Source organism: Arachis duranensis, chromosome 4 (assembly GCF_000817695.3).
Source record: "Arachis duranensis cultivar V14167 chromosome 4, aradu.V14167.gnm2.J7QH, whole genome shotgun sequence".
Classification (NCBI taxonomy): Eukaryota; Viridiplantae; Streptophyta; class Magnoliopsida; order Fabales; family Fabaceae; genus Arachis; species Arachis duranensis.
Window position 1 is genome coordinate 120,861,873 of NC_029775.3, and position 14,836 is coordinate 120,876,708.

The 14,836-nt window shown below is 37.6% G+C and overlaps 1 protein-coding gene across 1 annotated transcript; it reads right to left on the reverse strand.

Moving 5' to 3' along the window:
* Positions 1-10,948: 10,948 nt before the first annotated feature.
* LOC107486932 (uncharacterized) lies at positions 10,949-14,447 on the reverse strand. The gene is made up of 3 exons (XM_016107506.3): positions 13,703-14,447; positions 11,993-12,209; positions 10,949-11,875 (listed from the first exon to the last, which is right to left on the reverse strand). Exons 1-3 carry the CDS (start codon positions 13,919-13,921, stop codon positions 11,370-11,372), a joined length of 942 nt encoding a protein of 313 aa, XP_015962992.1. The 5' UTR covers positions 13,922-14,447; the 3' UTR covers positions 10,949-11,369.
* Positions 14,448-14,836: the final 389 nt, after the last annotated feature.

Here is a 14,836-nt window from a genome sequence, read left to right on the forward strand (position 1 = left end):
TGGGTTTTTTTTTTTTTTTTTATTCTAAGCTTTTGTTTTGTGATGTTATTTGTTTTGTTTTTGTGTTTGTTTTATATTGGAGTTTGAGAAAGAGAACCAACGGTATTGTGTTATTTACGGTTATTTATAGATGAAGCTAAGCTTAGAAGATTAATTGGGGTCTCTACTCTTTACCAAGTTGACGTGTTTTCTTTTCTTCCTTTTTTTATTTTTTATAACAAATAATATTTGGACATCACTGGTCAAAATAAGACACATCGTGTAATTAATTTGTAGATGAATAAATGTGGTGTGCTTATTGTTATGCGGATATCATATTCATATGCGTATCTTTACAATATGTGGCTAATCGTGTATGGGGCAATTATTTATAGAAATAGAAATAAAAATATAATCTGTATTTTTTATATCTTTTAATTTGACTAAAGATTAAGTTACTGTTAATTTAAATCCTAATTTAAATTTTTGATATTTTATTTTCCTTCTTTTTATTCTTTTGGTAAAATTAGATTTTATTTAATCAACTTGGATGGATCAAGTGATCAACTTATTTATTCGCTTAAGCAAGTGTCAAGATTCGAATTCTACCTTGTATATGCAGTAACCTATTGACTAGCAGCAGACCCTTAAATGAAGTTCAGATCCACGACGGATTAATTCTTAACTTGTCGGATTTAGGGATAATGTAAATAACCAAAAAACAAAATTAGGTTTTATTTTGTCATTTTGAAGATTGTAAGAATAAAAGACTGAAAGCGTGATGCAACAATAAATATAGAATTGATTTATTACAAGGATTTCACGGCACAATTAAATAGTTGATAATAATCATCTCTTCGTGATGGGTTAATTAATCTCGGATTATGGGGTAATAAAAAGAAAGTGAAAGTACACAGAAATAAAGTTTGATTCAATAAGGTAAGTTTGAGCTGGATTTGACTAGAGTCAAATCGTATGGGCTTGAAAGATTATATACTAGTACTACCATATTTTTCCTTAAATTATTAGAGAAGTATCTTGTACCAACAAATTAAAACCCAATTCATACCTTGATAATAACATCGAACAAAATACTCACTACTAAAGTAATAAATTATAACATACAAGCAGGGACGGATCCAGAAATGATATTATGGGGGGCAATAACACATATTTCATAGTTGAAAAAGATCTCTTAATTGTAGCAGTTGAAACAGAGAGAATTAATACCAAATGAATAAAAAAAGACTGCTACAAGAAGAAAAAGAATTCACTCTATGATATTTGAAATTTTTTATTTAATTAAAAAATATTAGTAATAATATCTTTTTCAGATTTCTTTAATATTGTTACTTACTTTTTAGATATTAAAAATTATTAATATTTAAATTAGACTGAATTTTTATTTATACTAAACTAATTATTAAATATTTTAAAAAAAATTAAATTATACATAATAACTTATTACTCTTAAAAAAAATTGGGAGACCGAGGCCGCCACTCGCCCTCCCTTATATCCGTCCCTACATACAAGTAATTAAATAATGGTTTAGTCTATTATATTAAGAGCAGTACATAACGTTCAACGATACGTATTGAGTGTAATTGTAAAATGTAATAACGGCAGAGGTAGAAAAGTAAAAGCCAAAAAGAGTTAAAAAGTTTGAAGATTGAATGGTGTGTGGCATATAGCAGCCTTGCTTGAACGGCTAGAAAACCATTTATATGAATAGGTTAATAATAATAATATATGAGAAAAAGAAAGGAACAAAGTTAAAATGCAATACCACAAGGTAGGGGCACGCCATGCTTATATGTATATGGTGGGGAAACACCATTAATTTGGAATCAGATTCAACTTCAATTCTGGATATTCAAGAAACAAAAGTCCTCCTAAGACAACGACATCATGTCTTGTTAAATTAAAAAGCGTCAAAAACCATCTTCATCCAGTTTATAATTATCTATTTATAACTTTCTATGATTTTTATTTTCGAATTTTGTCTATTTTTTAAAAATTTATAATTAAATTATTTAATAATAATATCTTCTATTACGGTTTAACTTTTAAATTGGATAAGTCGCACACAAATGATCCATTTAAAAATATACACGACTAAATCCGAAATACATCTCATAAATCAAGAAAGAATCAGATAAATATTCTTCTGAAATTTTTAAGATATATATATTTTTTTTAATTCTAATTTTTGTATCTCTTCGACTTTAAATTAATTTAATCATTAGAATTCTTAATCTCTCATTTTTCTAACTATTTTTTTTAAATGCTGTAAGTAGTTCTAGATCAAAACATGCAGGGGGTGGAGTTACATACTACCAAAGGGGCAATGGCCCTTCTAATTTTAATTTTTTACATGTAAATTATATGTAAATTTTAGTTTAATCTTCCTCAAAAATTTATTTTAATATTATTTTATTATGTAAATATTTTTAGCTCCTCTCTAATATTTATTCTAATTTCACCCCTAAAAACATGTTAAATTTATCAAAATAATGACTATGAAATGCTAATCGTGCTAATTTAATTTATGCATAAATGTAGTACAGAAATAATTTTACTTTTACCGTGCAAATTTGAGTCTGATTAGAATAAACACTTTTTTTTTAAATCTCTAATCTCTAGTTCTTTACAGTACCAGAAAGTTGTCACAGTGAGATTATTAGTTTATTACGGATCCAATCTTAAAAATCTTAATCTTAATATTCCTAGTTCACGAGTTGAGTTTCCTATTGCGAAAAAGACTGGACTGCTTAGGATTTTTCCCATGATAATAATATTTTAATGAAAAGTATCCAATGTTGGAAACGGAAAGTGTTATGAGGGTGACGCGTGTAGTATTCTATGTACGAATTATGACATGAAGAAAAGTGAGAGACATGGATAGGGATAGAGACAGATTAATGCCAGCGAAGAAAGCTGTTGTTGTTTTCAGTTTTCTTGTGTGTGTGTAGTGTGTACTAAACTACTACTACTACTACTACTCTCGAAGCATCATGGTCTGAGTTTCATTGAACGCGTTTTCACGTGCTGTTATTGTTTCCCTCAGTGGGTGCTACGCGGTTTCCACAATCTTATTGGGTCTTACTCCTCTAATTTTGGGCTCCAATTTTCAGGTTTATGGATTTCAAGAATAAAATAACCCTATGGAGATATTTTTGTATTGGGTTGTTAGAATTTGTAAGGCTTAAAACCCATCTTGGGCCAAGTTAATTATAGGCCTCTTGGAAGTATTTTAAGGAGTCTTTTTTTTCGGTTTCGCTACGTTATCAACAGCATATCTACCAACTTCTGTCAACTCTTATTTATAATTGTATTTCATAAAAGTGTGTTCATGGATGTGTTTAATAAAAATATTATTTTTATAACTGTGTTTAATAAAAGTGTCTTTATAGATATATTTTCTAGATGTGTCTCTTTATAAAAAAGAGTTGGCAGAAGTTGGCAGATAATATGTTGGTACCTTATACTTTTCCTTTTTTTTTTGCAGAGATTTGGTTGAGTGACAAAATGTAATGCCTCTTAATATATTACATTCGAGTTTAAACGTCACAATAATCAAATAATGGATAGAACTCTTAAATGTGTGTGAATAAATAGTGTGCCTAAATTTATAATGCCTAAAATAAAAAATGGTGTAATCCATTTGACTCGAAAAGAGTTTTTCTCTCAAAAAAAAAATAAAAAATAAAAAAAATTCTTCTCATGACTCAAACGAAAATGGTAAAAAAATAATGAGAATTTAGGAGTAGCAGAGATTGAACATAAGTATGTAATGTGAGCGAATGTTATGATATTGTAATGCTTAGAGTTGAAAGTTGTCTAATTCTCCGAGTTAAGTGAAGCATGAGTCAATCTTTCATTATTTTTTTTTGTTCAACTGGACCATCCTAGACTTAAATCAGAGACCTTGTTCATGAAATACGGTCTAATCTAACTAATTGGGAAAGAATCAATAGATTTTTTTTTAGAGCGATTCATCCTTCCCAAACGCAGCATACAACAATCCGCTGTATTGGTAATTTTTGCTATATAGAAGTTAGAGAGAGTATGAGAGAGAGAGTTAGAGAGAGAGAGTGGGTGGGAAACACAGGGAAGGGTAGAACGATAGGTCATGTCAAGGATCCTAGAGTTTGGAATCGAGATGAGTATCGACGATTGGAGAACGAGTCTTTCTCAATCTTCGTAGATAATCTCCCATCAGACATATCAAAGAAAGAGTTGTTTCAACGATTTAATTGGACTGGATGAATAAACGACATCTACTTATCAAGAAAAGAAAAGAATGGGGGCTTATACATCTTTGCGTTCATACGATACACCACAAAAGGAGGGGCTTTGAAGGCTATAGCAGAGATGAACCGTATGAGATTGAGAGGTAAAGTTGTCTTTGTTGGAGAAGCTAAGTATAGGAGAACGACTGTCGCAAAGGTCGCGAGTAGAATCTCTCCAAGAACTAACACTCGAGATGATATGGATCGACAAGTGCCAGAAGAAGGAGGGGAGACTTCGGAAAATAGGAATACACTCAACAAGGCTGTGACGAATGATAATATAGCTAAAGTTCCACATGGCAATGGGTGGACGAAGAAGTTGGAAATAACGGTGGCAAATGAAAATCTGGTATGGTTGCAGCGAAGCCTAGTTGGGGGAACGACGAAGGCTATTGATTTCAGAGCATTGAAGGAAGCGGTTGCGAGAAGTTTTCCCCATGTGATCCAGGTGAGAGAAATGGGTGCTTACAAAGCTCTGTTGACCTTTGACAGCCTCTTGAATGCAGAAGAGGCGTACACCTTCAATATGAATAGCCTATTGCAGTTATTCCACAGTGTATGGAGGTGGGATGAGTCGGAGAGAAGCGAAACTCGGAGGGTGTGGCTAGAGTGTTTTGGGGTGCCTTTACATGCATGGTCTGTGGATACTTTCGGGCTAATAGGTAGTCAATGGGGTGAGGTGATTGGTTGTGATAATGAAACAGAATCGTGCACCTCCTTTAGTGTCGGCCGTGTACAAATTGATACATGTGTAATGGACGTGATCAAAGAATGGATCCATGTTACAATAGGCACTAGTGGCTTTGACATATTGGTAAAGGAGGTAGGTCGTGAAACATATGGAGGAGAAGCTACGGTGGAAATAATGAGGGGTGGTAAGGGGAGCAGTGCAGATCAGGCAGCGGAAGTAATCGGCGTGAGGCGCGAAGAGGTAGAAGATGAGGGTAGAATGGTAAATTCAGAAATAATTTTGAACGAGTGGAGTTATGACAATTTAAGACACAATCAAGCCAAGTTGGTAACTTATCAACCTAATAAAAATAATCATAAAGGCATGGCAGATTTTATGGGAAATGATGAGGCAGATTCTGAAACGACCGTGTCATGGGATTATGGTTGCAAAAATTATGGGCCAGGAAGGGAAGGAGTGAACCGAGACATAGTGGTACACGCAAGGAGGCCCATTCAGAGTTATAACAACAATAATGTTTCACTGGGCCTTGCAGAGATGTGGCCCAAAGGGAGCCAACACACTAGCGCTGCGGATGATGAACTTGGGCTTGAGGGGATGCGTTCGGGTCGGGTCCATCATGGCGCGGTCCTGCAGGAAGCAAAGCAGAGATCTGGTTGTGTGCTAGGGATCCGCGCACCCCAAGAGGAAACGGCAATGCATGGAAGCCGCAGCGAGCTGAGGGCTGTGACACCAAGGCCACGGGAAGCACGACCAGGGACGGTTGAGGGACGAAGCATGCCCGCTGGTTCAGCACCTGTGAGATGTCCCTCACCCAATACGAACCACGTGAATTGGAGCAAGGGGGTAGCGCGGGCAGATCGGCAAGGGAGTGCGGCGGGACCGGTAACGCTTGAAAGCCAGCCGGACGATAGCCAAAGTTCTCAATGTGACGTATTGGACATGAGACGGGCTGACGGAAGTAATGACCCTCGGCCGGAGAGACACATGGTGGAGGAGGAAGGAGACAGAATGGATAATCATGTAGGAGGGGCTAGCGGGCGGACAGAAGGAGCGGACTCGGAATACAATAACAACAACAGTCAAGGCAAGGACGACGAATACAATAGTGAACAGGGTGAAGTGGTTGGGAAGACTGGGGAGAGTACGAAAGCCTGTATGGAGAGCAAATTAACAACCTATAATAAAGCAGAGGATTATGAAGAAGAGGAGGGTGAATTGGAGGACGAAACTCAAGCCAAGCATGCTGAAGCCAGTGACAATGAGGATACCACATTGGAGGAACAGCTGTTAGAAAACAAAAGAACTTGGGAACTAGCAACTGAGTCAGGAGCTGTGTTGTATGACGAAGAAGAGGACATTATGGCCATCCTTCAGCAGCAAAATGAAGAAATTGCTCGGAAAAAAAGATTGGCGAAACAAAAAGCAAAAGCGAGGCGGAGCAGACCCAAAACCCATAAAAAGGTGTGCAATAATTTATTGAAATGAATTTTAGCTCTTGGAATATTAGGGGGTTGAGGGGGGATGGAAAGCTGAGGATGATAAAGGACTTGAAAATGAAGTTTAGATTAAACATGTTAGGCCTGGTAGAGACGAAAAGACAATTAGTGACTAAATTTGATGTACAAAAAATTTGGGGGATTAGTTGTGCAGGATGGGATTTTGTGGAATCTAATGGTGCATCTGGTGGGTTGCTGTTAATATGGGATGAGGATTTTTTTAAATTAAGAAGAACACACAAAGGGGAGAGATGGTTATGTGTTGAAGGGGAGTTGTTGAAATATAATTTTACTTGTGCTTTTATTTTGGTGTATGGGGCGCATAATAGAACTGAGAAACTTGTTGTATGGGAGGAGCTAAGCTACATAGCCGGTCTATGCCAGGTTCCCTGCTGTTTCATGGGGGACTTTAATGAAATTGTACAGGTGGAAGAGAGAAGGGGTGCAGATAGCTTATCCCTGTCAGCCGAAGACTTCAAGAGTTGGATAAATGACATGGGTATGGTGGACTTGCCAATCACAGACCGTAAATTCACATGGTTCAGAGGTAGTTCCTGCAGCCGTATTGATAGGGTTTTGGTGAGCTTAGAATGGATTGAAAGTTTTCCAGAGATTCGGATACGAGGGGGTCCAAGGGGTTTGTCTGATCATTGCCCAATTATAGTGGAAGGTATGAGGCAGAGAGATAGACCAAGGCCTTTCAGAAGTCTTGACTCATGGTTCACACATGAAGGGTTCCTGAGGATGGTCAAAGATGAATGGAGAGGCCTAGGTGAGGCACAATTCACAGATAAATTGAAGGCTCTGACAGTTCCTCTTGGAAGATGGCATAAAGACAATTTTGGAGAAATGGACAACAAAATCACGAAGTTTGAGGAAGAGATCAAGAAGATTGATGATATGGTGGGTGATGGTGTTTATGATGGAACAATGGAGGCAAGAAGAAAGGCACTAGTGACTTGCTGTGAGAAGTGGTATGTAAGGAAGGAGCTACATTGGAAGCAAATGTCGCGATCTAGACATGCGAAGGATATTGATAAGAATACAAGGTACTTCCACAATCTAGCCTCTGCAAGAAGGAGAAACAACAGGATTGATGCGTTGCTCATTAATGGAAGAATGGTAAGGAATCAAGCTCGAATCAAGATTGCGATTAGAGACTTCTACAAGGATTTGTATCATCAGAAAGCGTCTCCCTTGGTGGGATTTAGGGACGGATTAGTGGAAATGATTGATGAAGATGATGCTTTGGCTCTAGAGGTGCAACCGACTCCTGAGGAGATTAAAGAAGCGGTGTGGGATTGTGACTCAAGCAAAGCTCCAGGAAGTGATGGGTATAATATGAACTTTATAAAGAGGTGTTGGACTGAAATTGGCGCTGATTTCACAGAGGCGGTGATGAATTTTTTCTCGACTTCCAAGCTACCGGCAGATGCGAATCTTACGTGGGTGGCGCTGGCCCCGAAGTTCACTGGTGCAAAGGAAATTAAAGACCTGAGACCGATCAGTATGGTTGGTTGTGTGTATAAAGTCATCTCCAAAATACTGGTTAGGAGGATGCGAGCAATCATGCCACGACTGGTTGGGGAGACTCAGAGTGCTTTTGTCAAAGGAAGGAAGATTCATGATGGGGCGCTTATAGCTTGCGAAACTGTTCAATGGATGAAAGCAGCAAAAAAGGAAGGGGTAATAATAAAGCTAGATTTTCAGAAAGCATACGATAAAGTCAGGTGGAGCTTTGTGGATTTTGTGATGCAAAAGATGGGTTTTGGACAAAGATGGAGGAATTGGATTATGGAGTGCTTAAGTACGAGCTCTATGTCAGTATTGATAAACGGATCGCCTACAAAGCCATTCAAGATGGAAAGAGGTTTGCGACAGGGGGATCCTTTGTCTCCATTCCTATTTGTTCTGGTCGCTGATGTTCTGCATAGGATGTTCAGGGAGGCGGTGAGAAATGGGCGACTATCGCCGTTATTGGTGGGTAGAGATCACGTCGAGCTGTCACATCTCCAGTTTGCGGATGATACTGTTCTATTCTGTCCCCCGGAGGAAGAAACCATAAAGAATTACAGGAGGATCCTGCGCTGCTTTGAACTCATGTCAGGGCTGAGTATTAATTTTGATAAGTCTAGCCTGATTCCTGTTAATTGTGATGATCAGTGGATACAAAGCATGGCTAGAGTGCTGGGGTGTAAGGTGGCCTCCCTTCCGGTGAAATACTTGGGGATCCAGCTAGGAGCGAACCCGAAGTTGGTAAAGACTTGGAAGCCCATTTTAGAAAAAGTGGAGCAAAAGCTGAGCATTTGGAAGGCTAAGGTTCTAAATAAAGCTGGTAAGCTGGTGCTGATTAAATTTGTTTTGAACAGCTTGCCAGTCTATTATTTAAGTTTGTATAAAATGCCAAAGGCTGTTGCAGAAAAGCTGATCTCCCTACAGAGAAGGTTCCTATGGAGTAAGGAGGATGGTAGGTTTGGTATGGCAATGGTTAGGTGGGAGGTGGTGCAAACCCCTAAAAAGCTAGGGGGGCTAGGAGTTGGAGATGCCATGGTGCGTAACACAGCCCTTCTCTTTAAGTGGTGGTGGCGATTTTCAAAAGAGGACTGCCCCTTATGGAAGAAGGTGGTTTGCTCTTGTAACAATATTACCCCTAATGTGATGTTGTCCTCCCAGGTGCTACCTACCCGGGGGGGGGGCCATGGAAGGATATATGCCAACTGCAGTTCAAGGATCAACGACTGAAACAGAAAATGATCAATGGACTGTCTATGGAGATTGGGGATGGGAGGAGAACTCGGTTCTGGGAGGATGTATGGCTGCGTGATGGGACCCTGAAAGATCTCTTTCCAAGGCTCTTCTCAGTTTCAAACCAAAGAGGATCCGTCATAGGGGATTGTGGGTTCTGGGACGGGTTAGAGTGGATATGGAACTTCCAATGGAGGCGCGAGCTATTCCAATGGGAGTTGGACTTAGTGAACCAGTTGTATGAAACACTAAGACTGGTTAATCTAGTATATGGGAGAGAGGACAGAGTTGTGTGGAAATTTGATAAACATGGTGTATTTTCTACTAACTCCTTCGTGCAGGTTATGCAGGTGGAAATGATTCCAGAGGATGTGGCGAGCTATAGCTTTACTAGAACAGTTTGGAAGGGTTTAGTCCCACCTAGAGTTGAATTATTCATATGGTTTGTATTGGTAGGAAGGGTCAATACGAAGGAGAGGCTGAGTCGGATGGGGGTGGTTAATCAGGAGGACGTTGTCTGTGTGTTGTGTAATGAAAGTGCTGAATCTGGATACCACTTGTTTCTTGGTTGTCCATTCTCTTGGCAGGTGTGGTGTGCATGGCTGGCATTTGTTGGAAGGCAATGGTCGTGCCCGGGAACGCTAAAGGAGCACTTCCAAAGCTGGACAGAGTTATCAGCTAGTAAACAGGAGCGAAAGAGGTGGATGGTATGCTTCTGTACCATTATCTGGAATATTTGGTTGGAAAGAAATAGGCGGATCTTCCAGAATACAGGAAAAGGGGTTGAGGATATCATCTATCAGTCCTCCATGAACTATAAGGAATGGATAGGTGTGGATCCTTTCTGTTGTTGATGGCAATGCCGAAGATGACAGGGGGTATCTTTAGTCTTATTTTTATAACATTTTCTCTTATTTTGTGGCTTTCGTCTATGCTCCACTTGTTGTGTTGAGCTCTTCCTTTCAAAAAAAAAAAACAATCCGCTGTATTGCGCTTTCCAAGTGTGCTTGTTCCCCTTTTTTCCTTATCATGGCAAATCTATGATAAATCTTTGTGAAAAAATTTCGATGAAAAGAAAAAAGAAGGCATTAAAAGACTCTATTAGCCCCACTTTAGACACTCTAAGATCCTTTTTCAAACATGTTCCCATTACAAGTCAAGAGATTGATAAATAGACACACCCCATTGCATTGATCGGGGACATTCGTAGTAACTGAGGAGTCGAAAACCAAGAAGTGAATTATTTATCAACCAAGTATTTTATTCTTCTTACGACTAGATCCAATCTTCTGGTCCTTGTAGAAAGTAAAAGAAAATATTAAAGTTCTTCTTTTCGAGAAGAAAAGACTAGAAAAATCCTATTGTAATTTTCTCTGAACTGAAAAAGCATGAAAATTAAAACTCTAATGGTACGATTTCGCCGTCATCCTATAATAAAAGGGAAGCTCTCGTAGTTTTTGGTATGTAAAGATACATTATTAGGTGCTCCGTTTTTCTTTTTCCATTGACCAAGGCCAACTAGCAATTAAAATGGCCGAAAAGCTCAAAACCATGTCAAAAAATTGTGGCCAATAAATTAGAAAAGGTGATGGATTATTCTTCTGTCAAACTAATAAAAAAACTCGTCTTAAAAATGTAAGAAAATAGAGTCATTATCATGAATTCATGATACATCTTAAAAAGGTGCATCCTAGAATACAGTCATAACAAAATGGCAAACAAACTTGTTCACAACTCAATATAATCATAAAAATATATAAATTAAAGTATAATAAGAGACAAAATCTTCCTACACCAAACAAATACGAGGTGAGGAATCAATTATGAGATATGGGAGGAAACCCAGTACTGTGCTTCAGGTACAGTTTAAAAAGACTCAATTCCATGGACTATAACTGGGCACCAAATCGAAACATAAACTTCGTGTTATACATCAAACACCAAAAGGAAAAGAAAAAAAAAAGTAAAAGAGAATTATGGATTATAAGATGGCTTATTGCAGGTAATGTGTAGAGCTATATGAACCTGGCAATTGTGGTGGATCACACTTATTAGGAAACTAGTTGAATATTTTGTGAAGGGAAAAGAGAAAAAAGCCGCAAAAAATTGGTTTCTGTTCACTCAGTCTCCTCCAAACTTCGGAGTCAAAAGCTGTACATGTGTCAAACAGGCCTTAGCAGGGAGTGCCTCCACCTATCGTGTTTCATTCTCCGGTTACTTTCGCTGTTTCGAGCCTTCAGCATCCGCTCGGCTTCCAATCCTGACTGAAGACAAGACTGTAGTCTCCTCAGATATCCGCAGCATTGGTTGTGGTTGAAGCAAGTTGCATCATTGATGTTATTACTGTCATTGTTGTTTCCTTCCGAATGTGTGTATCTTTCATAAGGCGACAGCCATTTCGCTTGCAAATATGCTAAAGATCTCCATGGCGGAAGAGGCATAGAATTCTGCTTCAAAGAGGATCTAGTAGCTTCTTCCATTATTCCAAGAAGTTGCTTTAGCCTGGCAAAGGAACCCACATAAACAACAGGAAGCGATTTCAGTAACCTATCGTAGGAATCGACAGCTCTAGCTATTTCAAAGTGGCTTCGGAAATCAATGTCAATAATCAATCGCTCTGAGCTTCCAGAGTTATTGTTGACCACCACATCAATATATTCATGATCACCTGCGCGACAAGTTAAGATGCGCAAATTATCAACCAAGAACATGTCTGAGAAAACATACAGCAATGAATTCGGGGCAAGTAGAATCATAAAAGTCAGAAAAATATAAAATGACATACCTCCTGGGACCTTGCCACTAGCCTGCCATTTGGATGCACAAACACCAGCATCATATCCGCTAAGCTTCATGAGCTTCACAAGATAAAACCTGATACAGCTAGCATAGCATGGACCGGAATTCATACCTTGAAGGTTGCTCTCATTCATTGATCGTATGAGACTATGAACAGCTGAAAACAAGTCACTCTCATGCTGAGTCACCGAAAGTTTACACTTCTGCATCAAGAGACATAATCCACAATCAAGGGAACTGTTAAAATTATAGTTTATAAATAAATTGAACAACCAAGTTTAATCCCATTATGGTTTTCAACGTCCCAAAGTAGATGATTAGAAGAAAAGTATTTACCGACACAGTAATATTATAGAAAGGCAATTCACATTATCAGCATTCAAAATTTCTGTATTTCCTTTTTGTTTCCTTTATCTCTCAATGTGTTTCAGATACAAAAAAGGGTCCCCAATATCACAGACCTCAGTGATAAAGATAACACAACTCAACTTAAGGAGGTAATGAATGTCACCAGTAAATAAATAAAACTAAAGCCAGGGACAAAAAAAGTCATTAAGGAATAAATAAAAGCCTGCAACTTTGTATTGTAAAATAAAAGTAGACAGTGCTTAGCCATTAACATATACTCTAATAGCATTCTTTCATTTCTTTGTTTTCTGTTTAGAAAACCCCATACCAAGGATTGGATAAAAGCTAAAAGAGAAATTCCTGCCCAAATAATCAATGGTTCAGAGTTTCCGACGAAAAAACAAACATACTATGCTAATTAATACTAGGTAGAAACTCAGGTATAGTTAACTTCATGTGAAGTTGATAGCTGAGAGTCATTAAATGATTTGACAAGCTTGACTAAATTGTCATTTACCGGCTCTCAGCTACTGCACCTGAGTTTTCATCTTAATACTACTTTTAAAATTTATAAACATACTAACTGAACATAGACCAAGTCAAAATATACCAAAAGAACATGCAATCAGTTCATGCTCGTGTATACACAACAAGCTGAAGGTGAAGATAAAACAACCTACTAACAGAAACATAACCCAAGGGATTTGACCTAGTGATAAAAGGAAAGGTGCTCCCAGCCGTAGAACATTCAGCCAGAAACAAAGATGAAATAATTATTTAACATGGAGGGAGTGTCTTGGCCAATGCAAAACATGACAAAGGATACTCTTGTTCTACAACTCACAAGGAAAAATATTGCAATAGCCAGTCCAACTATGCAAATGCATCAATTATTACATACAAGCAAATCAATCAGTCGGTTTAAAGAGCGAAAACCAAAGTCAACAAACAATGAAATATCCGAGAATTAACACTATATCTTAGAAATGAGAACAATTTCAACTCATAATATAAGTAAACATGAGAGTAAATATGTGAATGATTTAGAATTTAGAGAAGATTATGGTTCCCTAATGAAGCTAGATTCTCTATTCAGATCATGATAGGACTAAAAGGTTATCATTTCAAGGTACAAACTAGACCATGATCATATTCATCCCTACCCTGTGCTAACCTAAAGCCTATAATAGAACTAGCAACTTGAAAAATTAAAGGCTCAACATCCAACTAATCAACTTTAAAGGTGCTATTGAAACAATTTTAATTTGCAGAACAATAATAATAATAATAATAATAATAAAATTTAATCAAGTGATGAAAGAGGGTTAAGTAGTTCATAATTACAAACCTGAATCTTGTCTGAGAGATGAGCAAAATCAGAGAGACCAGAATCACTATCACTGCTGCACCAAGAGTCAGGTCCACTGCTACCATTCTCTAAGAAATCACTAACCATCATAGCCAAATCGTGTTCGCTCTCATGGCTGAAACCTCCACCACCACCACCACCACCACGACCGTTGACCCACAAATCGAGAGGGGCGGCGACACACACCCTGCAATCCATTCCTCCAACGCCAACGGCGTCGTTTTGGCTATCAAAAGTCCCCAGCTTTTGCTTCTTCTCTCCACAAAATTCAAAACGTCACCGTTTCGTCACCAATTCAGAAACCCAAAACGCAACAATTCAAAACCTCTGCAGCACGCAACAAAAAGCCTCTATCGCACTCCACAAATTTAGAAAATTCTCCTCTGCCCACAATTCTTCTTCCTCAAATTCAACAACCCACTTGCGCAAACAATCCAATTTGATGAAACAAATAAGCAAAATCCGTTTTTTTTTTTAATAATAATTTGGGGGGTTTTATTTTTCCACAACTCTTTGTTACAAAATTTACATTAAAAATGTTTTTTTTCAGCGAATTTTTTTGGGGGTTTTCGTTAAATGATTGGAAAGAATGGAAATTTCCAGAATTTGAATTATGAATTTGGCCTTTCGATCTAAAGGGGGGGAGAAGAGAGGTTGAATCGGCAAATGGGAAAGAAGAAAATGAATTTGGAACCCAAGAGATTGGAAGGCGAGTACACCGTAGAAGAAAGACAATATAAAAGGTTGCATGTGGTGTTTAAATGACGGTTTTGCCCTTGGATAATTATGCTGAAGCTAACGAAAATGGTGAGGGTATGGTTAACAAGTGACTTGTCCTAACATGCTACAGACACTTTTGAAAAAACTGAAAAACTGAAAAACAGAAAAAAATGGTATATTCTATGTTCCATTTCTAATTCCCATCACCCACAGAAAAATTCTCTTCAAAATATAATTTTTTTTATTTATATATAATAATGATAACTAATATATGAACTAATAAAATTGCATATAAATTATTTGTATAAAATAATATATTTAAATATATATAAATATATAATGATTAATTTAGTAACTAATTTTTTATAATAATTAAAGTAGAAATTCACGAAA